This window comes from Acanthaster planci, linkage group LG03 (genome assembly GCF_054643075.1).
Source record: "Acanthaster planci isolate LZ-2023a linkage group LG03, COTS_SCS, whole genome shotgun sequence".
In the NCBI taxonomy this organism is placed as follows: domain Eukaryota; kingdom Metazoa; phylum Echinodermata; class Asteroidea; order Valvatida; family Acanthasteridae; genus Acanthaster; species Acanthaster planci.
Genome location: NC_141779.1, coordinates 19,776,272 through 19,800,694, shown reverse-complemented (window position 1 = coordinate 19,800,694; position 24,423 = coordinate 19,776,272). Strand labels below are relative to the sequence as shown.

Below are 24,423 nucleotides of genomic sequence, written 5' to 3'. Positions count from 1 at the left end.
ACGCATGCTGGAGTAATAGTTGTTTATCCTCTTGAAGTCCTCCCTACTTGGATTATTCGAAGTATTACGGGAAAAAATGTTGAACGGTTATTTCACTTCATTTACTTTCTGTTTTCTTTTTACTGCAGGACCCACGTAGGCTTGTAAATAGCCGTTTGTGCTCATATTGTCATCTCGTATATAAATGCGATGGACTAAATGAAAGGAAAAATCTTTATGCTAAGTTATTCCGTCTGAAATGTCACAGATACATTTAAAGAGAGAACCGATTAATTTGCTCGACAGACGGTCTTTGGGACGGTGAAACTTCAACACTTTTTTAATCGCAGAGTATTCTAAATACATGCACGAAGGCCAATTTTGAAAGTAATGTTAGTCGGTACTTTTGAAACGTCATCATAAATGAATACAGGTTGAAAGAAAGTGTTTCCTTGTTAGGGAATGACCCCCTGAACCAGCCAAACCTTGCGAAATAATATATTAAACGAGCAGTGATAGAAACAGTCTAAATGTCACAGAAACAACGGACGAAATACGTTTAGGTAAGAATCGGTAGAGAACTGCGAGTTCACTCGGATGCATGCGTATGGTTCAAAGTTTTTTACAAGAAAGAACACACTTGTACATGTGGCCTTACATAAACTAACGGCAGCATTCCAGACCAATCACATGCTAGCAAACGAAAGCCTGGGCATTTGAAGAAATGGTTCGGCATTTTTCAAGTGAGACCGACGAGCATCTGCATTTATAGATGGCCTTCTACGAAACCATCGTCGGGCTGTACACACACAACCCTATTGTGACCGGGCGGAGAGATTAAAGCCCCTGTTAACTCATGTGTCGCGTGTGAATGCAAACTGAACAAGGGCTTTGCCTCCAACTTTAGAAGGCCATCTAGGCCAATCGACGCATGTTCACGGGCAGCTATAAAAATTGATTCGATATTCTGTGAGAATGACAGTGAAAACAAAAGCCACTTTAACACAAGTCACTTTGGGGTGACGGTTAGTTTGCGTTGGGCTGCTCATTGCTAGGCCATTACTTGAGCAAACACAAGCTACAGCAAGACAGCCCGGGCATCAGTCGGTTGAACAGCCATTCCATGGCTGTTCAACTCTCTATATGCATCCATCCCGGAAGATTTTCAGAAGATATTCACAAGAAGCACTGTATCAAAATTGAAGAAGGGAAATCAATAAAGTTTCTGTCGGTTTGTCAATTTATCATTATGTCTAGACAAATAGGGACGTTTTTTCCCTTCCACACGAGCTGAGGTATTGTACCCTGATCCCTCGCTGTTGTAATTACCTGTAGTCTGATCCATTCTCACACGTTAGATTCGTGGAACGTAGGGTAAAGCATCTTCCACGCAAACACCACGAGTGAGCGCAGACCGATATACTTTCCTCTGTGAGGAATCTATATCGAGCAATACAGTTCCAAGGATGCAGTGAAGGCGTGAATTGAACGTAAACTGGGATGGTTTATTTTTTACCATATTATCTTCAGGAGTGGGGCATTCCTACTAATTCCGGGATCCCGTCCAGACACTTTTGTGTTATGCCCATCGTTGCCAAGGAAAACTTTTGAAATGTTTATTCTATCTGTTGTGATGGTTGAGACTGTTTAAGTCGTACAAAATTCGGTTGCTGTCATTACCCTTTACGGAAACATCAATATTGGCTATATCAGAACGGATGGAGCTCGGAGATAAGATCATATTTTTTAAATTACACCGCTTTTATATCAACATGTCGTATAAAATGTCATATCTTGTGGTACTGGCGAACACAAAATACCAAGAATCTGTAGTAACCCCGACACAGCAAACAGCCAGTACAATACTCCCATAATTTCCCCGTCGTGACAAACCTAACAATCAAGCAGTCCCTCAAAAACCCTCACGTTTGAGACATAAATTAAATAAGCCAAAAGACTCTGGCATTCATGGAATGGGAGGAAGAAAATGAAAAAAAGGGAGAAGGTTTCAGATAGAGTAATGTTATTAGTGATACAAAAATAGAAAGAGACCTTTTAGATATAAAGAAAAAACACTAAGTACGCTAACAAAAGATAAATGAATTTTTTTGGCCAACCGAGCGGTGCATTAATTTGACCGAAAGTCAAAGCACTATCTCCAGGATCAAAGAATCCAGTAAACAAATTCGAGAGCGAAGAGGTACAGCTTTACCTCAAGTTAAGGAGCACCCCCATGGTGTCGGTCCTTAACATACCCAAAGGAGTCCCCATTACATTTAATATTTTTTTCTACCAGTATGTAATTCTAAGTGTTCTGTCAGGTAACCGTGAGGCGCAGCGAGCTGGATGTTGACGTAAGTAAACTCTATTACTTGTCGTTGACCGCCCATACCCGCTGGCCTGCACAAGGCGATATAGAACGCGTCACATCAGCCCAGATCCTGCGTGTGATGTTTTCCCCATGTATCTCACCCGAACAAGTCCGTGGCATGTTTATGGGCAGAAATAGAACTACGCCTAAAGCTTACAGGCTGTTTTTTCCCTTGCGTCGAAGCAAAGCCTGGTGTAGTGCAAAAGCGCACCGACAAAAATTTCAGTGACAGTTTATTGTACTTTTAGCAAGACTAAAGTTGTACAATGGCTAGGAAGCACGCGACCATTGATTTCGTCGATTCGTCACGTCAAATGCAAAAATTGTGACTTTCATACTTGCATCAATAATCCGCTATATGTACCAATAGGGAAATGACCGTAATAGGTAGTCCCTGTGATCATTTTGACCACCACTGATATGCAATTTTGTGTTTCAATTCACTTCATTATTTTATTCTTAAATTTAGATGGTATTTTGGCACGCGCTGTAAATAACCCCCAAGGTTTGCTACTTCAATCTGTATTTCGGATCCTTTTGGTCTACGTCAATGCAGCTTTGCATTTTCATGACCAAAACTGCGATATCACCTGAAGCACTGAACCTCAATGTTTCACTGATTTGTCGTAACAAATCTGATAGAATATCAATATTTTGCAATAGTCAAATCCTATTTCTTGGCCAACGTACTGTTGTGTAGGTATATAGCCATAAGCCAGCGAGCAAAATTTCCCAGAAATGTTTTTAAAGAGGAAATTTGGGGTTCGCAATTTGAACATGAGAACACGTAAACTGAACAGTGTCTTCCCTGAGTTACATCACGACAACAACGCCCTCACTGCTCCGGAAAAGTTTGGACAACTTTTACTATTCCAAAAAGGGGCAACTTAAATAAGCATAACACCAAGAGGATTTCAAATAGTTTTCATGCACTGAAGAAGAGTATGAAGATGCCTAAGAGTTGAGTATAAATGCATATTATGTTTTGTTTGACTCTCGAAAGGATGTCAAATTCTTTTCATTTATGAAAGAAGAGTACATAGTTGCATAAAAAGAGCCTGGACCCTTCAACCACGCATTGCTGGTGTGCACTGAAAATTCTGAATTACAAGAGGAAAACTGTTTGAGTGAGTATGTGGCAAAACTCTTGGAGTATGTGGCATTAAAACCAAGCCACGGCAAATCGAAGAAAAATTGCCTTAGAGTCTGACACCACGATGACAGTTACCTCGAGCCATGTACATGCATAACCTGTATACAATGAAAGCGAGGATTGAGAATGTTGGCTGTCAGAACTGTTTGCCTCCACCAGAAATCCGAGATTCAGCGTTCTTCCTCAGAGTGGTTCAACAGCACGATCAGCATTTTGCCTTTGATGAGTCTGAGAGGATGCAGTGGTCTAAGCTAGCAATGTTGGCATTTATATCCTCTATAGGTGAACCTGGTTGCAAAGACAGGGTAAGTAAGTTTTGTATTCGCCATTCTTGTCAGAACAACAGCTTTTCCTCAATGAAAAAGCTGAAATTTAACGATAACAGTTGCTGAGGTAACATTATTTGGCTGTTTACAAAATATCCTTTAACCCAGTGACTTTGGATTAGATTTCTTGTCTACCCTTGCTACACTCTTATCCGCTTTTGCCGTCGCTAAAATACATCAAAAACCATACTCACTGTCGTTTTGATCTTGTACATCGAAGGCTTTTTGGTCAGCTTGGTGAGTCTCCTTCAAGAGTCTCAAAAGGTTATTCAAAACGCCTACAATTCTGCAACCAAACATAAAGACGGATATGCCATTAAATACCAAGTACACCAGATAAGTTGAATTTGAAGACAGTAGTGATAATTATTATTTCCCTTGCACAGCTCCGTTTGAATAATTTTCAACCCCGTAACACCCTTTATCAATCTCTGTTTACACTCCATTGTTAGTATTTGGTAGCACAACGCAATCAAAGTGAAATTGACGTGCTAAGCTTAAGAGTCCTCGGTTTGCAGAGAAAGAGTCTTCGCAGAGTACACTATAGCATTGCAACATCTGAGTGCTGATGTGAAAACTGTCCAAAGACTCAAAGATTCTGCTGCTTCTGTTCTCACCTTCCAATGACCGTTGGGGAATACGAAAGGCCCCTGGATATCTAAACCAGCAAATATGAGAAGGGTTATGAACTTTACTTTGCCTTTTCTCCATAAAACCAAATTCAGTCGACAACTTTATAAAATGAAAGCGTTCTGGAGTCCTTTTGGCCACACGAATCGCCATGATTAAGATGAGGTTTGACACTTGAGGCAACATTTATGGCCAAATCTCACCTTCGACAAAAACGGTGTTAAATGTGAGCTGATTGCTCAGTTGTGTGAGACCTTCATAATTTCAGAGTAATGCTGCCCATTGTAGGGCGTCGATAATCAAACACAAACAATTTTAAGTAAAAGATTAGCCATTGCTGAAAAATTCCTTTCACTGTTTTTGATCTGAAACAAACTTTCACTGGAAAGAATTGCTGGAAAGAATGTTTGGAGCAGTTATGCAGTCCAAGATCTTCTTTTTCATTGGAAGCCCGTGTAAGGCTTAAGAATAATACTAAACTTGGAGATAATATAGCACATAGAGCGGTGAGTCGATTGAATCAAATTGAACCGAAACACCACTCGGTTTCTTTTTTTCTCAAAGTTTTCGACAATGCTGAGTCCACGGAACTCGTGGGCTGACCGCTAAAACCCTGCAATTTCAGTGTACTTTGATTTGGCAAAAGGTGCGCTATGGGAAGATATAGATTCCACCACTAATGCCTGGTCTCTCCTGTTGGCAACGACGCTTATAAGAGAGGTTGGGGGAATAGCGATGTTTAAGGGGCACAATGAAGCCATCTCTTTTGACGATGGGATTGAAATGTGAGACTTTAACAGCCTCCCTCAGCCTGGCAGGCCTGTCGAGATGAAAAGGATCTGGCGACTACCGTGAGGACGTCTTCAGCTGTCGACTGTGCACATTGGACTTTACACGAGGGTTGCGGAAGGCGGTCTCCATCAGGTACTTTGAGGATGTCTGTGTCGGCTCCCGTCCAAACGGTTCTCACAAAGCTAATTGAATCGCCAGACGGCATGTCCTCATTGACTACACGGACCGAAACAATGAAACGAATAGAGGGATATATCTGGCCTCCACACAAACATCGATTTTTAAGTGTTGCAAAATGCTACTAATTACACACACGAACCAGGCAGGTATCACATTAGCTAACAGTTCTCTACACCTTCAGGCCTGAGGATTTGAGACGTTTGTCAACCTACTCAATGACGCGGACGGCTAATGTTGATACTTCCAAACCAAGTGGGATATATGATTTCACAATGTATTTGCAAAAGGATAATAATAACAGGAGGTACACTTTAAATTGGGGGTTAAAAATAACGTATGCTCTCATAACACGGAAGCTTGCTGCTATTTGTTACCTTGTAGATTGCGGGGGAACCGGATATGTAACTGTGAATGTCTATGTATTTGGATGATTCTGTTGTAACCACTTCACTGTGCTAAACGGAAGCAAGTACACGAATCACGAAATGAAAACCACGCAATCAAAGACAAGGGCCTACAACTATATGGAACTTATTCAAAATATGGAAGTGTTATCATTGCATTGTTTTCCGTGTTAGGTAATACGAACACACATTGATGTATTCCTATCAAGAGTCACTGCGTCGACGAGGTAAATTATTTTTTGCCTTGAAAGGAACTACTGTTTGCAGACAACGCGTTAACCGCGGTCCACTAAATAATCCTAAATTCACGAGCTGTATTCTACAACATGACCTGTGAGCTTGCCTATCAAAGGTTGTTTAGTGGTCTTATAAGCTAATAGACAATTTTGTTGTCATTTGTGTTTGAGAGATTAAAAGGCCCGTTTTGTGTGAACTTTAAAATGGTATTCTGAGGCCAAATGATGTATTACAACAAAACTTTACTTTTTTAGGGGGGGGGCACAGACGAGGGATACAGTTTGTGTGTCAGTTCATGTTGCCAATGGATAGACACAGCTTGAGTGACTAGTCCAAATCGGTATCACAGACGCAGTCTCAAGTTCGGGTTCGGCACACATTCTGAGACCGGTCTTCCGATACAATCGCCTCACTGCCGCATATTTGCAACTGTTGATGCCAGGGCGTTATAAGGCATGAAGTGGACTTATATAGACAAGATCTCAGAAAATTCCCTGATGTCATTCGATTCTTATCATGTGTATGCGAACCGAAAGTCAGGTTGAAAAGGAATTATTTATAACGTGATATGAAAACACATGAGATACAAAATCTCGGATTAAGTTAATCCATGTTCGGAAATACTGTGTTTTGTACAATGTATTACTATAGACATGAAGTATTTCGTCTGGCATTTATGTTTATAAGCAAATATATTTCGAAGCATAGAACGCAAATCATCGAGAATATATTTTCTTAATATCAATCGATACACTTTTAAAATCTTTATCGTCTATTCGGAAGCTTGAGCACCTTTTGTTATGATATCGAAAGACCTGACCTATCAGACAGATCTATCTTTCCTGCTTTAATTACCCAAAGAAAGTGACTTTTTAAGCTCCGGCTATTTTCGAAAAGTGCACTTACAGATGCAAAATAACCTTTAATTCTATCGATCCTGAAACGAATGTTCCATTTTAATTAGGGGCCCACAGAACTGGAAAAATGATTCATGTAGAACACGTGTTGACCGAAGTGAGCACTCTCTTAATCCTTCGTGTGCAGATGTTCGCCTGATATCAGAGCGCGCCTTATCACCTGCAACATAGTTGACTACTGATAAGCTAAGTCATGTGATTCCGAAAATATTCACCAAATTTAGACTGAATAGACGGCGAGTATTTTGCAGATGGCGCAAGCTATTGATTCGATTGAAAAATGACTTTCATGTAGACTAGACGAGAGAACGTGGCCCGACCCCCCCCAATCCAAGAAAATGACTGGTTGTTGGGAAAATGAAACGAAAAATGACGCCAATGAATATTTGATTCCCTCAAACCTCTGACTAAGGGAAATTGCCTATGCACAGCAAGCAGTCTGGTATCCCACGCGGCGTGTGAACAGCTGCCCAGGCTTCCGTCTAAGTCCTGTCTCTTGTTTGTCTCAGCTTTTCTTTATGTATAGCTGCTCCTGTTCTCCCTTAATACCAATTCCTGCAGATGGACTATCTTTTGATGAGTTTGTACTGATGACAAATAACTGATGGAAGTCGGATCTACGAACCTGCCTCAAAGTATACGTGTCCCGCTGATATATGACAAAGGAAACGACACACGACAGTTCGCAGTCTGTGTCAGTTTGCGCTTTTCGACAGTGAAAGATGTTTCCGTTTAGGAAGGAAGCCTATGTGACTAAAAACGTGAACTGTCTCTACAGATTGTTTTATATATATATATATATATATATATATATATATATATATATCAGTTATTGCCAGTCTAGTTACCTCTTTTAGTATGATCCCAGCTTTTGATGAACAGGGACACCTTCTAACAACTTTAACCCTGGAAGCGACACTACCCATGTCCATATAATGAATCAAAGGCGGCCAACCACCTGCCGCCCACTAGTGGTCTATGATGACGTACACCATCTAATGCTTTGCCTTCCAGATAGCATGCTTTACAGTCCCATGAACATTTCCCCACGCTGCAATTTTACTATGTACGCGCACATATTAAGCCACTTTTCAACCAGTTGTCTCGGGATTCATAACCTCAAAAGACCTCTTTATGCGTTTAGACTTCCTTGCAAAACATGGTTACGATAAATTGGCCATGTGCAATTGAAATCAACCACGCTGAGCACCTTGCATCACTTTCTGCTCGGTGATTGGCGCCGGATATGCGTCACGTACAGAGATGGAAAAGGTTGGCAGAAACCTTCTGCCTCACAGTTGGTAGATACATAATATTTGTGTCGAAGGTATTGTTTTCCGAAGTGAAATCGTTACGTCATGTTGCTATAGGCTTTATGAATGACGCCAGACACCTCCGTCTTCTGATGCATTGTTGTGTCCAAACAACCAAGGTCAAACGTACTGCATTTTGCTTTCGTCAAGGCGCTCAGTTTGCTTTATGCATGACATTAACATGATTCGTACAATGACGTCTGCAGGTTTGGGGGTTCGGTGAGAGAGGACAAAATGAGAACTTTTTCCTAAGAGGGTGACTCAAAATCATTTCAAATACCATAAAGGAGGCAATTATCGCTCTAACGTTCTGACGTATTTACCTTAGGGCAAAACATGAGAAGAATGCAAGTTTCCCTCCCCCGCTTCTCTGCATAAATGTTAAAAGCACTGTTTTCAGTCTCGAATGAAATCCCCCTTCTTACTTTTCACAGCTGAACTTTTCAAAGCTGAATATTGTGGTTGAAACGATATAACTGACAGAGTGCATTAGCTACAGCATATGCAACACCTGGATTGACACGAAGGAGTGTAAAATATCGATCAATGAACATCTTTTGATCAATCAACCTCCGACCGCAGATTATAAAAGCATACCACGGGGGAAAATCGTCATTTCATACACCAACTGCAGAATACAAGGATGGCAGACCGGATCACAATTTCCATCACGTCGAAGCAATAAAAGTGGTGGCAGAGCCCTCTCGCTTGAACATCTGCGTTTGAGAAATTACTGGCCTGCCTTGGCGAAAATGACGTGCAACATGTTACTGAGGAAATGATGGATTGCCCGCATGACTTAGTCCAATATAATAGGCTTCTTCCCATGCAGCCAATCAATCTTTTGTCTGTAGGTGCCACTTTGTCCAAGGAAGAGATAGAGAGAGAGAGGGGGGAGGAGGAGCCCGCGATTGTATAAGAGGCTAACGGTTATTGTTACCATATTATTACTGTCAAGATGGGGACTTTGTACCTCCTCGTCTTAGCATCTTAGACGAATTCGATCACCTAGTGGCGAACTAGTGTCCCACTTCAACGACATCTAAATATCACTACAATCAGGGCGTGGCAAAGATACATTGAGAGGTTGTTAATCAACGCCAATAGACAGGGACGCAAACCTTACAAGTTCGATCGGGTACAAGAGGGGTTCAGGCATGGACGTGGGCGATGGAAGCCAGAGCGAGAAGTGTTGCACTTTCGAATGGCAATCAAAACCCAGCTCCTGTGGTGTTGCTGGATTTGGAATGAACAAGGGCCCAGTCAAGGCATCATTGTAGAACCCCGGGCTCTTTTATAAACATGAAGCCGTATTGCAGATATTGAAAAAGAAGTTACCATTGTGCCGAAGTGCACACATTGTTTTCATATGGGAATAAAATGCCTGATAAGGGAATAACTATGTGTTGAAGACCGGATTAGGAAAATAGACTCTGATAATGCCGTAATCGAACCCGCTGATTTACTTATTTAGTCCATTCATGAATATATTTTGAGTCAAATAGTCAAACAAATTTAAATAATTGCAAATTCCAACGATTTTGTTAACGGTTTTAACTTCATTTTTATTTCAAACACCCCACAAAGCCATGCTATGGTATGTTCCTCTCGCAAATAGTCGAAAATAAGCTCCTTAAATGAAGATTGACGTGCGAGTGGGGCATACTACGCGGGCGACACACTGCAAGGCCATGCATATTGACCGTTTACAGCGGGCCAAGTGACGGTCTCTCTACCAATAGGAATGGCTTAACCTTCCTAGATATTCACACATTGGCGTGAAGGTTTATCGAAAGAGAGGTGCATAATTCAAGTAACCCGTGAGGTGATACAATATTATATGAAGTTGCTAGTACTTGTTTTTCTGACACAAATTCATGACTGCAAAATCAACTTAAGCATTATCGTATCCCACCATTGCTTCATCAGTTCACTACAGAGACACAATAGAGGATTTTAAGTCACGTGATAGCCAGCGTTCAATTCACACAGATTTGCGCGGAAGCGCGCCTGCCTTTGCAGTCTCTCAACATTCTGGCGAAGCCTAGACGAAACTGCCAACAGAAAAACACAGATTCGAAAATGCACGCGTTTCTACGGACATGGTACGGTTCCCCAAATGCCTTTATCCGTCATGTTATGTCATGTGAAAAACCTCTACAGAGTACCAAAGTGCATATGTCACACGCGCAATTAAGTGTGGAAAAGGCATTAGTGCGAACAAACGCGTGCGTACTCTATTCGTTTGCACTATAGACTAATCCGATTAGACGCCATAACTGCGGTGGCACCGCACTCGAACGCACATTCTTCAGCTTGACGCGCGCGTGCATTTGGCAAATCACGACACCCTGTTGGTCAAAGAGGCATGTAACGCGCACGTACCACCTGTCCACGAGCGTTGTGCACCGCAGTAATGGCTTCTAATTCTGGTGGTCGAATTACACGATACATTTCTTTTACTCTGAATGACGTCACGCCTCGGTACTCTACCCTGAATATCCTGAGCGCATCGTGCCCGATAATTTGAGGCAGGAATAACCCGAGGCACGTGGGAGCCATTACCACCAGTCTTCCTTAACCCCCAATCGGTTTTTTGCTCTCTGTTTCCCCGGCAGCTACTCTTTCCACCAGATACAAACCAGGCTTAGGGCAAGGCGGGACATTTGGGAATGCATTTTTTCCCCCTCCGTATCCCCGAGATTTTGCAGGAACATCGGCTGGATCGTCCGGGCGCCATTACCCGATTTCCCCTGGCAGTTTGATACCGGATAACCACGCGGAACCGTCAATTTTCGAAGGCAATGCGCGTAAACCCGGCTGGTGGTTAGAGGGAGGAGACGATCGCAAGGGTATTTGATCATTGAGCTCTGATTTTTCATGATTCAATTTTCAGCAATCGCCACAGCTCGCAACAGACATTTCTATCTTGTTCAACGGTCATGAAAGTGATAGACTTTACCCAAATTCTACTCAGTTGACGTCTGGTCAGTAGAATTCGTCTGGTAAAGAGCTGTTACTTGAACTTACATCAGAAATTAAACAACCAAAACGTTTTATTGAGTTAACGTTCAGTTTTTAAATCAATGTCATCAACTTCATTCAAGCAATGAGTAAATGAGCGGTTTTTTTATTACGCGATTTGTAATGCATGGGTTTGGTTTAGAATCAATACTTCAAGATTATGGTCTTAATCAAAAGGGTACAGCCTAACGCTTCCCATCAAACTTCAGATTTTTTAAAAGTTAATACACAAATGCAAAAATATGTTTTAAGGCCACGAAACGGCTGTATATGTATAAATGTATCAAATAAATTCGAGAAAATAAAAAATCTGCAATTTCCCCCGCAGAAGTCGATCTGTGTCCTTGGAACTTTTTAAAACCTATGCACGTTTGTGGTTGGTTTACCGGAACCGGCTGTGACCTTTTGCGCCTACATTATCGGACATTCTAACTTGTTTTCCGCCAATCACCAAATTGACCGGGAAGGCCGCACAAAGTACGCCTTTAATGGATTGGGTTCGGCATCGTCAGGCCTTTGCAAATATTACCTCCCGGACGTCGAGATTGATGACGAAACGTCCAGAATTTGCTCTGTGCGAAATCGCGTCGAGAAATCTGGACGGAGATTGTGCACGGACGCGCTTTGACAATGCACTTGTTTCTCCCAACAACCCCAAGGGGCTCCTCGTGCTCTTGGGGCAAAAATTGCGGACGGAGATTGTCATCCGTTACTTATTTCCGATGTCGGTGCTGATTATGTCCCGTGTTTTGGCCGCTTCTTCATTTCAGTGAACCCCACGGGGCCCAGGGCGGTTACAGCCTGCTCGGCTGGGCGCTAATGCTGCTCCCGCCAGCGGCAAGATCAATCTGAGGATAATAAAAGAGACTTAGCGGAGTTTTACACTGACACCGGGGAAATTCGGGACACATTTGCAAAATATCCCAAGGGCATGGAGACGACACTGATGTAACGGAATCTGGGAAATTTGTAGATGGAAATGAAGGGCGCGTAAAGGTGGTCAAATTTTTGGTTCTGAGATAAAATGTTTGCCGAGAGGAACCACGTATACGTGTGATGGTAGCTTACAGTGAAACGAGATATATGTTAAGTTCTAGAGTACCAATACACTAAAGTGCTGTGTGAGTTTGTCTTTCTTTCCCTTACATATCAAATTACCAGCCTCAGTACTGTAACGAAAAGAAGAATTCAACTAAATAAACCGGGAAAGATGACCATTGAAAATGTGTAATGAAATCTGCAGGTTGCAGAGAGTTTAAACTGGCTTTCCTCATATTTTTAAACGATTTTACTTTCTTAACTTTCACCTGCAGCTTCATTAAAATCCAACATTCAAACCGTTAAAGTTCACAGCCCAAAACCTTCTGAGAGATTATGACACGCACACTACAGCCTTTCCAAAAATATGAAATTAAATCAATCAGAAAGTAGAGATGTTATTTGTTAATTAAAACTGTGGTTTGATCTAAATGACACAAATCGAAAACAAAAGAAAACAAACACATCCACAACAAGGTAATCGCCAGTAAATTGATCATGCCAATTATAGTCATATCTATGTCATTTACAATTTTAAAAACGTGCCAAAAGTTACTTTAAAAAAGTTTAGCTTTTTATTATGAATATTGCGAAACTGTGGCGAAAGACACGGCAGTTACAGCTTCAAAAACGGCATCCAAATACATTGTGTATTTGGGAAATGATGAATAAAGAGCAGCATTCTGTTTTACTCGCAAACAGCTAGCGTCGGCAGACGGCACTTGTAATTGAGTGCGTTTCATCACTTGTATTTGTTCAGGTGTGAAATCACATACCCAATACGATTCAATATGATGCAATATAATCTTAAGCCGGAATGTACCAGTAATGGCATTTCACCCTCATTAAAATTCATGAATGGGTCCTTATTGGAATGGGAAATAGGAAGAAAGCTGACCAACAAAAATAAAGATACTATGATAAAATCGAGAGAGGTTTTAGTTTACACATCCATTGGAGTAAATGCTATCTCTTTTGCGAGAACGAAAATCATTACTTAGTGAAAATAAAGGGTAGGCATGAGAATAAAAAAATACAATGATACAAGAAGACACCATTCACGTAATTATACATGTGATATCTTTTGAATAAGTTTGAGAACAAAACTTTTGGTATCTAATTGACCAATGCTATGAAGGCCATCTCTCAAGGCCTTAGTTCCAAGGTTTTAAGTAGCAACTTCTCGATCTTTTCACTGAAATGATTAAGGCTGCTCAAGCGAGTCACAATGGCGTTATTATTTAGCGTTTCTCTTCTCTGTCCGTATATTTTTTTTCTCGCTGTCCGGGGACTACGAGCGATCCTATTCATCAACGATGTCGTTGATCCCAAGACGAACTTTGGCCAGTGAATGGAGCGTGTCATACAAGCCAGTCATCGGATCCACGACTATCTCCGCAGCCTCTAGAGTGGTTCTGCTCCCAGCCAAGGGCAGCTATATCGCGGGATAAAAGAATCAATGCAAAGCAAAATGCCCACGGACATACTGGAATAAGCTTTTCTGGACAATGCAGTTATGAAATGGCTGAATGGAATCGTTGCATGTCCGGGACCCCCGCGTAAACCGATAGTCTTGCAGAGTCTTAAGCCCTTTCAATAAGATGCTTTGTGGGAACTCTGTGCTGATAACATTCTTAAAAAAGAGCGCAAATATGGCAAAACACCCTGAGGTTACACAGAGGTATTCTGAAAAACGGATCGGAATGTCATGTCCGGAAACAATGTAACAAGAAGTGCATTTGTGTGCTCAAAGAGGTATGTTTTTTGCTCTTAGTGGTAGGCTTGAAAGTGTTGGGGTCGGGTTCCACAAATGCGTTATTGCGAAGTTGTCATTTTGGCATCCGTGGATGACTACAAAACGCAACTTGGTTTGGACAATCCAATAAAAGGGCCTGGTGTATACTGAAGTCACTGTCAACTGCCAAAAACCTGAGAGGAGTTGGTGACTTCAATTTAGTGAGCTCTCTGAAATTGTACTTGCTTGTATCATGTTTCAATGCTTTCTGCCCTCCAATTTCAGTAGACACCGCAATATTGTTGAAATACGCCTATGTGTATGACGTTTGATTCCACTGTAGCATGCTGAGTTTCAAATACAGTAAAAAGATAATCGATGTTTATCTCTTCTATTGATGCTGAGTTTCATTTGAATTTTTTTCCCGTTACCTTGTGTGTATTTTCCACTGAAAGACAATGAATCGTTACCATTTACTCCAGATTCAAAGATATATACTAAATGTTATCGGCAATGTACATGGATGTCATCAATGCATGGGAAAAGGTTGTCACCTCGTAACTCGGAAGTCCAGTATATACGCTTCACTGTAACATTAAACTATCGTGAGAGCGGCCTTTCACTTGAATAAGCAAAGCAGGCCCTGACACACGAAAGCCATCTGAGCGGAAGAAAGCTCCAATTAAAATACAAAACAAACACATCGGCAGAAAGCAAAGCGAGTTTGCCGTTCAATAAAACCGTAGCACCGCTCTCTTGAGAAATAGGGGGGGGAGAGACAAGCATGGTCGGGTGTGTCACAAAATGACAAGATTTTGATTTCCAATCCTAGCTACTTAAAACTAAATCCCCGGCGTGGACGCCCGATAAGGTCTGCTGTCACCAATCGAAGACGTGTCTCTTAGGAGCAGCACTCTTCGACGTGCCTGCTTGGGCACACGGTAGATACAATGCAATCACAGGCCGGCCCCGAGTCATCTTCACATGCCTCGGCATGTCTTCATCAAAATCTCACGGTACAAACAGACTTAAGTATATATCTTGCTGCAAACTATCCAATAAACTCGTGTGCACCACAACTCACCTGGCATAATTACTTCTGATGGTGACGAATAGGATGGATTATATTTAATAAAATCCACCGCCGTGAAGTGAAGAAAGGACTCCAGTCGTGAATTTAATTAAGGTGTAGATTAGGTTCATATTATTGTTATTTCTCATCCAATCCGACTGCTTCAATGCACTCTACCGAAAGTACACCAACACACTCTGAATTTTCACAAAGGTAGTCAGAAGAATTTTTTACGTAGTGTAAATTATCCAAAAAAGGCATGATATTTCTTCAGTATTCAACATCGGCATATTTCAAGCAAACCGTTTTGCCAACACAGTTTAATAATGACACCTACAAATTTATCACTTAAGAAAATGAAAAGGATGTTTGAGAATTAAGATTTTAGACTGAAAAATACACGGTGCTTTGAGTCATGCAGTTACGGAACGCACGGGAAAAATTAGGTCATTAATGTGCATGAATGAGAAACCTTTCACTGAAAAAAAATTATGTATTACCGTGCAAGATTTATACTTGGCAAATATTACAATGGTAAAAGAGAAATAGTAAGAAAAATACAACAAAGACGACAGGATTGCTATTGGGAAGTCACTTTTCAGCTTAGAGATTTCTCAAGACTGTTTTCAAAGTGACTGATTATTTCATTAAACTATATATTTTCCCGGTTTCCATGTGTACACTTTCAAAGCTCGTCATGAAATAATACTCCTATTTTCCCCTGGTCTCAAACCCAATGATTTAATTTTATTTTTGACGGGCGATCTACTCTTTCCAAAAAAAGGATCTAAACTGTCTGCTCGATCTCTGCGCCGACGATTTGTTATCAGAGGCCGTGTAAGTTATAGAGGTTACGATCAGACCATTTGTCAAAGGTTAGGCATCCTTTTACAATGAGGACAACTAATGATATCGAACAGCTAAGCAATGGTCATCAATGCATTCTCTATTTGTGTCTGCTGGCGCCTTTGTATGAGTATGAGGTATTTAGTGCATTGACCTGAAACGAGTATCCAAGGCTATAGATACAGTTCATCACATTTGATTAAAACCAGCTGCAAAATCACAGTGTTATTTGCTTTCATAGAGAAGGCCATCAGTCACTCGTAGACAGCAAGTATCAAATATAAATAGAGTGGTTGCAGAGAATCTAAACATTTAAACTCGATTGTAATCCCCAGGACTTTATGAATTGAAAGGCTCTAGGTTCTCTGAATGAATGTATTCCTTGTGCATTGGGCCTTAAATAACAAGTGAAAAATGTACTTCTTTCCAACCTTTATACAACACAGGACTCCCATAACGTAACAACTGCATATGCCCCTGTGCCATCCATCAACACAAGACCCTCAAGAATGTATTGAAGATATTGCACTTACTGTGTCCTTTTCATTTAAATAAAAAGCAGCACATTATCACTGACTTTTTATGGAAAGTGGGAATTTGAACTTTCAAGTAAGTTTCATTGGAGCCTTTAGGCCATGGATTGTCAGAGAAATAAAGTGTTCAATGAAGACGTTAATAAACTGATGCTTGTAGTTGCAAAATGTCACGTTTAAAGGAATGACCTGAAATTAATGATCACTAAAAATGAAATCACACTGCACTCTCACAGTCATTTTGAAATTCATACATTCAAGATAAAAACATTTATGTAGTTTTCAAATATTAACTGAAACTGAACAACCGTTGTCAGTTTGTTCGGTAAAGCGTTGGCGTACAAATGTTGGACACCACACTGTACACATTAATGTCGTGAATGACCTGAATTGAATTAAAAGCGGACTTCAGCAAAGCAGTGTGAACCGCGTCAACCCCTGTCTAATCCAATAAACCCGTTTTTCCCCGAGCTAATTTCCGAGCATCGATTGGGTGAAACTCAACGGACGGGTTAAGGTCAAATCCATTTGAGTGTTGGGAGAAAGCAGAATTGATTGGACATACCACTGTTTACCATTGAGTATAAGTGATCTGGTTACAGTGGATTCCGTCGACCAGTACGTCTTGAAGCTGAGCGAGGCCTTTATGTTCGTTGATGGGTTGTGGGGTACCGTGTACACAATGATGCATTTTCTGTGTATCTAACGTAGGTATCTGTGAGCAAGCAAGAAACCGCGTGCTCAGAAGACAAATTCAAGTGGTTGCCGACTTGCCGAGGATTGTCACTAGCTTCGAGAGACTCTGCTCTTGCACGATGTAATCATGACAGCACTTCTTAATGTGATGTTGCTGTTTCCAAATCAAAACAGAGATTGTGGGGTTCCAAAGTCTAAACAAGTACCAACATGCTGAACACCGTAAGTTTATTGCACTTTTTATGAGGAATTTTGAAGCACAAGTTGCAATTAACAGTAAATACTTCCTGAACCCCTCAGGTCAGACTTGACACATTCTGTGTACCAAGCTGGAACGCGGAGGGTATTGCGTTTTCGATACAAGTAAAGGCATACGAAATAGAGGCAGCAAAGTTCTAGAACAGTGGCGACCCTAAAACTCAAACCCTTAAACTCGCTATTTTGTCTGCACCAAACGAAACACTACGTTGGATCTGAACTAACGATCAGACGTCTACCACGCTGTTTAATTCCCCTTTTGGTAACATTTTCCAGCGAAACACATCATTCGTAGAGCTCACTCCAAACCGTATACCTTGACCGATTTATCCGTCTTGCAAGTGGAATGATCTTGAGCAAGAATGTCGTTTAGTATTGATCGAAGATGCATTAGAGACAGACTCAAGTTGACGTAGTGTGATCAAATTATACCCAGGCTTTTCAGAGCCGTTTCATTATGTTCATCATATAGTGGATCCTCTTATCTTTTTCGTGGTTAATGCACGCTGGTAAGAAACCTGGGATCAGGTAAAATGCGGGAAATGTGTAAAGACTAAAAGGTGGAAACACTTTTGGCATTTTTTAATGCAATTTGTATCGATTCATATCAATTTAAGTGGATGTGCTTGGAAGATCGCACGCGCAAGGGAAGCGCAAAGGTTTCAAAGTGCTTGAAACTATGGAATCTACCTTTTATATTTCAAGGGGAAGAATAATATTGATGTATTGTCTTTTGTAATACTGTTATATTTGCATGTTATTCTAGTTTCTGTTACTATGAACGAAGTGGTGTGAGGCACCAAGCTGAAAAAAATGGGTCTGAAGAATGCAGTTTCAGTAGACAAGCGAAGTCTGAAGATACACAATTCTTATTTGGGCTATAACTTTATTTAATCCTTTATAAACAAATACTTACTGGCTGGGGTTGACCTTGCACAGATGGACAAAGAGACAGGATTTGAATGCTTTAACCTCTCAGAAGTCATGTCAACCCATGGCTGTTGCAACAGCTGCGGTACTTAAAATTGGTATGTTTCCAGACGGTTATCTTTTTCTTGTTATGCCCTGTGCTGAATCACATTTCTTGCTACTGTTTGTGTTAACATCTTGAGATTCGTTAGTCAACATGGACTACATTTTGACTTCACAATTTTAAATAAGCACAATTTGCCTAGGATAAAAAATGATTTCAATCGACTAACATAAGATTGGGATTTTTTGAATTTCCATTGATTCCTGCGATTTTTTGGGGATGCTTTAAACTAATAGTTATAAGCCAACTCGGCATAACTTGAGAAAAATAGCAGATTGTGGACCCGATTACCATTTCTCCATTAGACCTATGAAGGTTTTTATAATGTGATTAACCCGAAGCGTAAAACTGTCAAATCGGCTGTGTACAAAAAACAAACACAAACAAAACAAAACAAAACAAACAGCTTTCAAGTCCAACGCTTTCAAACCTGGCCGTTTAGTCAAAACCAGGGTTCTTTGCCTTGCAAAAATATGATGAAATTCTCTAAACAGGAGATTTCTGATAGCACGCAGCTGTCCATTGTGAATGAGCACAATGCCGAGGCTCACCTTTTGTCATAAAGGTTGTTCTCGCCATGCTATCAGTGCAAACTTCATTATCTATGGAGGCTCTAAGATAGCCAGAGATTCATCCTTGCCTTGTGTAACGAGGCAAGACTTCTTTTTTCCAGGAGGTTGAATCCTAATTATTTGGAATGATTCAGTCGGTTAAATCGAGGCCTGCCTTGATAAGGGAGACAAGGAAAGGACGCATTCTGATCAACTTGTGATTGGTATACGACAAACCGTTTCGTGATCTACAGAAGCTGCATTGATGCTGATCCAACATACCTTGCTAGGCCGATGCAAAGGGAACTTCAATTACAAACCTTCGTTATTTTCCCTCATCAATTTTCTGCATGATGTCTATTTTGGGGATTGTGATATCTATGTTATTCAGGCTAATATGATTCAACTTGTGCGTGAGTATTTCAGTAATTAGCGCCCTTAAGTCTCTTTATAAAAAAGACTGACTATACTTACACATGAAATTCCTCAAGGGAATGCTGGTTACACGACTTAAGTATTGTTCGTAGCAGTCAACGTCAACACACAGCAAATAATTACAGAGATTCAGGTGTTACAACGATGATGGTTGAAGGTTGAGCTTTAGTTCGTTATTTCAATGGTATAAGCGATAGCCGTGCAAAGTAAAACATGCTTACTACTTCAAATGGATGTTTAATCCAAACTCAGGTTCTCTTTGCCTATATTTAGCGCCAAAATATTCGGAAAGTGTCTCTCAGGAAATCCCGCTTTAATTCTGCGGCGCTATCTTTTAATTCAATAACACTCCTATTTTGTCTGAAACGAATTTTACAAAGATGTTAACTTTAATCAGGCACGTGCAAAATGCTGAACTTCAGCAAGGCTTGTTGGAAAACTCTGATTTTTTAAACTGATAAGAATAGCCAAAATGTCGATACAGCTGCGTGTATAAGAGCGTTCACTCGGGCATTCGAAACGTGTCCTGCCTCAGGTTATAGGATGCGTGCGTACAGTACATGCACGGCTCCATTGATCGTCTCTGGAGGTATTGGTAATCAAAGATAAAGTTAAATCCCCTCTTCTTCTTACACATCATGATAGTTCTCTTGCGTAAATACGTTGCTTGCTTGCAATAACACCACGCCTATAAAAACCATACGTTCATAATAGCTGCTAAACTGACGGCGGATGTTAATGATTTTTGGTACTCTATCTTCGCTTAAGACAAAGAATGCACGATGAAACTTCAAGGACGACGATAGTGTCTAAAAGGTTGATTATTGTCAAGTGAAAGCGTCCATTTTATACCGACCTTATCTTCGTTTTCTGTAAGTGATCTGTTTGACTATAATTCAACGTATTTTTTTCCTATAGACCATTAAACTTTATCATACTTGAGGGACTTGGTCGGAACCGCAGCTGCACAGTTACCAGGAATTGCAAAGCATCAAGATGTCATGGTCAAGCACGACTTCCATAACAAGTTTTCCTCACCTGCGGCATTACGCTGCGTTAAACCACTGATGCCTCGGTCAGTTGGCTTGTGAATTGAATTACACGATGGTCAATTGCTTTCTGTTGCCATAAGTTCTGACCTTTTCCTCAAGCGTCAACAAAGCTCTTGAGCGAAAGCATGCGTTGTTAATCGTGGGAGTAGTCTTCCAAAGTGTACAGCACGAGACCCCACATCTGTTTGCAAGTGTTCTCTATTACCTTTGTGGTGACGATTTAAATATTGTTTACATGGGTACGGTTTGCTCGGGTGTCTCAGTGGTGTGGAAATTTTCAAAAAGCAAATCAAAAACTCGAAACACATGCTAAAAGGACGGATGGATCGATTTACGGAAAATTACAAGGACTCAGGCTGGACCACGTCGGAGGTACACGCTTTGAAACGACCTGTCAATGATTCTGCAAACTAATATTTGGGCTGAAGAAACAATATCAGACTTTTCATATCCCAATTCATTACCGACATATCAGACTCAATTTCAGAGACATAAACCTAAAGTAAAAATTTACTACAAGTAGGCCTACCGTTTGTTTTTTAATTAAACTGTTGTGTGTCTGAAACTTGTGACAACATTTTGTAAAAAGCAACAGAATTTACCAACACATACATATCCTTTAGACTGTTTTGTTTTTCTTTTCTTTTAGCTCTAATTGAATCGTAATTGGTCGACGTATGACTTAAAATATTGATTAAGAGATTTTGCTCAGTTTAATCTGCAAAACGGCTCGATATTTGTTTTGGCGAGCACTCGACTTCATTGGCCTCCAGCAAGTATGCCATATAAAAATAATACAAATAGCATTCAAACAACGGGCGATCTATAGATTACTTACCGGTCATCGTCTAGCCGCCGGTCTGCTCGGGAGTGGGGCATTTGCAGTCTCCTTTGCTGAAACTGCTGCTGGGACGACGGTACTGTCTGGTAAGAGTCGTCCGCTTTCCGTTTTCCCATGGAAAGTGTGTTTATGTCCCCACACAGGACAGCCATGAAGGGACAGTGACAGCCTTTGGGGATTTCATGACATGATCCCTTGCAGCACGGATTGCCTGCTGTTGTTATACAGGCGAGGTACCCGATGATAACTACTGTCTTTACGACGAAAAGATTAGTCGTCCGCATCCTGCAGGCCCTGTGTAAAGAGAAAGTTTCCCACAGTGCCGGTTATTCATACCACTTTTTCAGAACTCTGCGCGACGTGGCCGTCTAGACCGACCATTAATGCAACTACCTGGACAAAAAAGCACGCCACCAAGCTACACCTAGGCGCGTCAGTCAGTGAATAATACGGCTCAGTCCAATTTGTGCGGAGGGGTATTTGGTAGAGGCAAGTACGTTAGTAATTGTTTTCTGCCCTTTTGGGAGAGGCAGTAGGTGCCTACATCTGTGTTGTGATCAAAGCATGGGTGTTCTATGACAGGGGCAGGCGTACGTACACATGCTATCTTTTGCGCAAACTGAGTCTCGGAAACACGTGTCAGTGGCTAACAATCTTTGACGTGGGCACGGTATTCAAACTGCATCAATCGTTGCACTGCATTTGACGGAAAATGAAGACTTCACGAGTGGCGCAGTACTACGGAAACGTTAGTGACATATATGCATGCATACGTTATTTGGTGTGACACTCCGCCCCCGGGCCTTTGCACATTGAACCCAGCAATGAATGAAAGTGCACCGTAAATCTAAACTCCACGACAGATTCAAGGTATCATAGCAACTTTGCAAATAGAATTCAAAGAATAAACGGTTAACGACATCCACGACTTTGATGATAAAACGAGCACTTCCTTAGTTGTCAGAAGTACTTTTGGGCACAATCAGACTGATTTGATTTGATCGAAGGAAACTGATTTAGAGGCTTTGACGCAAGCCGGACCTTTAAATCTCGTCATTTCGATGGCACACAAGGACACTGATGATATCTGTAATGACTGCAAAGGGGATCAGGGGTGAAAACATACAAAGAGTTCTCATTGAACTCACAAAACATATAAAAGTATTGGTACATCTTTCTAGATATCCTTTCCAAGGTTTATGAGTGGGGACTGACCTTTCAAAGTATTAAGTAAAAGAGAAGATATAAGATTCAATTCTTTTACCAATACAGGCAAGCAATGGTGTACTTTAAATGTTGTATTAGCGTCAAAATGAGGTTTGACGTAGAAGATATCCCACGGATACCAAATGGTGTGTTCAATTTTGATTGCGACGATCTTATTAGACACGTAATGTTCAACCTAAACACACATTCTTACCAAGACAAATGATATAATGACCTTCGTCACATCACACTGCCCTAGACTATATAGTTCGCTGAATCAGAAACAGTTTTAATAAATGTAACACTTGACATAACTTTTAAAAATTGCACTCATTTTTCCAATTTGCCGTTAAAAATAAAAAAAAAACAACAAGAATTTTTCGTAACAGGAAACATTTGATCCGTTGCTGCATGTGAGTTAGGCATGGAATTGTTTTTGTGCTAAAATAACACCACCTTGATGCCTGAAAGCTTGGAAATCGAGCAGAACGAGGACTCTACAGTCCAAGTAGAACAGGCCTCATTCAGCTATGTCAACATATTTCCATCTCCACAGATGAGACCTCTGTATCGGTACACGCACAGGCATGCGAGAGCACCCGTGCCAAATACGAGACTTGACTGTGGCAAACCCTACCTCCTCCGATTCAATATCGATTCCATTTTTAATATTAGCTTAGTATTTTGCTACGTTGAAAGCGAGCCAGAACAGAGTACGAAAAAGCTGCTTCATATTAAGTGCGACCTGATATAGAAATGGTCATGGACATGTTTGCTCAAGCAGTTCTAGATGTGAAACCCCAAACTTCCCTTGTTTGAGGAGAATAGGAGACGGTAAATCCGAACGAAATTCAACCTATTTTGGTCAACTGTGCCCATGCGGATCGTGTGTCTCGGAAATGAAGCTGCGCAGATTTGCAGTGTTATTGAAATCTGGAGTATTGTAGAATAGTAAGCAACACAGGGATATCATGCTTTGGAATTACACGTTCAGGAATGTTTGTAACAGTGATAATTAAATGTTACAGGAATTTTTCTCTAATTCCCTTAGTTGATTTTTCTTGGAATACATATTAATTTCATGTAGTAAAACAGAAACATCTAACATAAAAAACACACGGGCAATTAACAAAGAAGGGTATACCAGTTAACAATGAACGCGAATTTCCCTTTTAGGTTCAGACTACATTTTCTCTTGAATATTTGGATCTTTCAAAATATAGACTTCATTTTCATGGGCTTACATAATGGAGAGGACGGTTCCAAACATTCAATTAACTCGTCAAAAGTGGAAAATTGACCCTCAATATCAGACATGTGTGCTTGACCAATCAAAATTAATGCGGGTGACAACAGAGACTAAAATGGAGGTTTTAACGTAAATCCCAAGAGCCAAGAAGGTAGAACACGGCGATGTTGATCTGCCTATAGTGGGCTGCAGAACAGAAAAAACAAATCTCTGATAAACACAGTTAAAATAAACACATGAACAAAATGAAGATTCTTGAAGAATCCTGGGAGATTATAATCACTAAGATTCATTTTAAAGCCAGGATTGGGTCCATAATGGGCAGGAAGTGGCGAAATTGCCGGCAAGTAATTTTTAAATAGTTGGAACATTTGTCCAGGTCTTCCTGGATGGCCCCAGGGTGAAAGTGATGCTGACATTTAGTCCAGAATGGGCGAGTCAGCTTTCTTCTTCGTGTCATATTAAGCATAGTGGTGTGTAATTATTGCGGCTACACGAATGCGCTGGGCATTATTCATCGGTGTTGGCCATCCTCAAATTAGATTAGTTGAA

General features: G+C 40.8%; 1 protein-coding gene across 4 annotated transcripts in view; it reads right to left on the bottom strand.

The window, feature by feature from the left end:
- LOC110991131 (uncharacterized) overlaps positions 1-24,423 on the bottom strand; it is a 48,962-nt gene that overhangs the window by 5,484 nt on the left and 19,055 nt on the right. For 3 of the 4 annotated variants that reach the window (XM_022256328.2, XM_087134624.1, XM_087134625.1), the window contains exons 2-3: positions 21,414-21,710; positions 4,024-4,115 (exon numbers count right to left, since the gene is read on the bottom strand). In XM_022256328.2, the coding sequence (XP_022112020.1) occupies positions 4,024-4,115; positions 21,414-21,700 (379 nt within the window). In that variant the 5' untranslated portion in view covers positions 21,701-21,710. Of the gene's footprint in view, positions 1-4,023; positions 4,116-21,413; positions 21,711-22,014; positions 22,105-24,423 lie in introns of those variants that run through there. The other variant, XM_087134626.1, reaches the window with a different exon arrangement.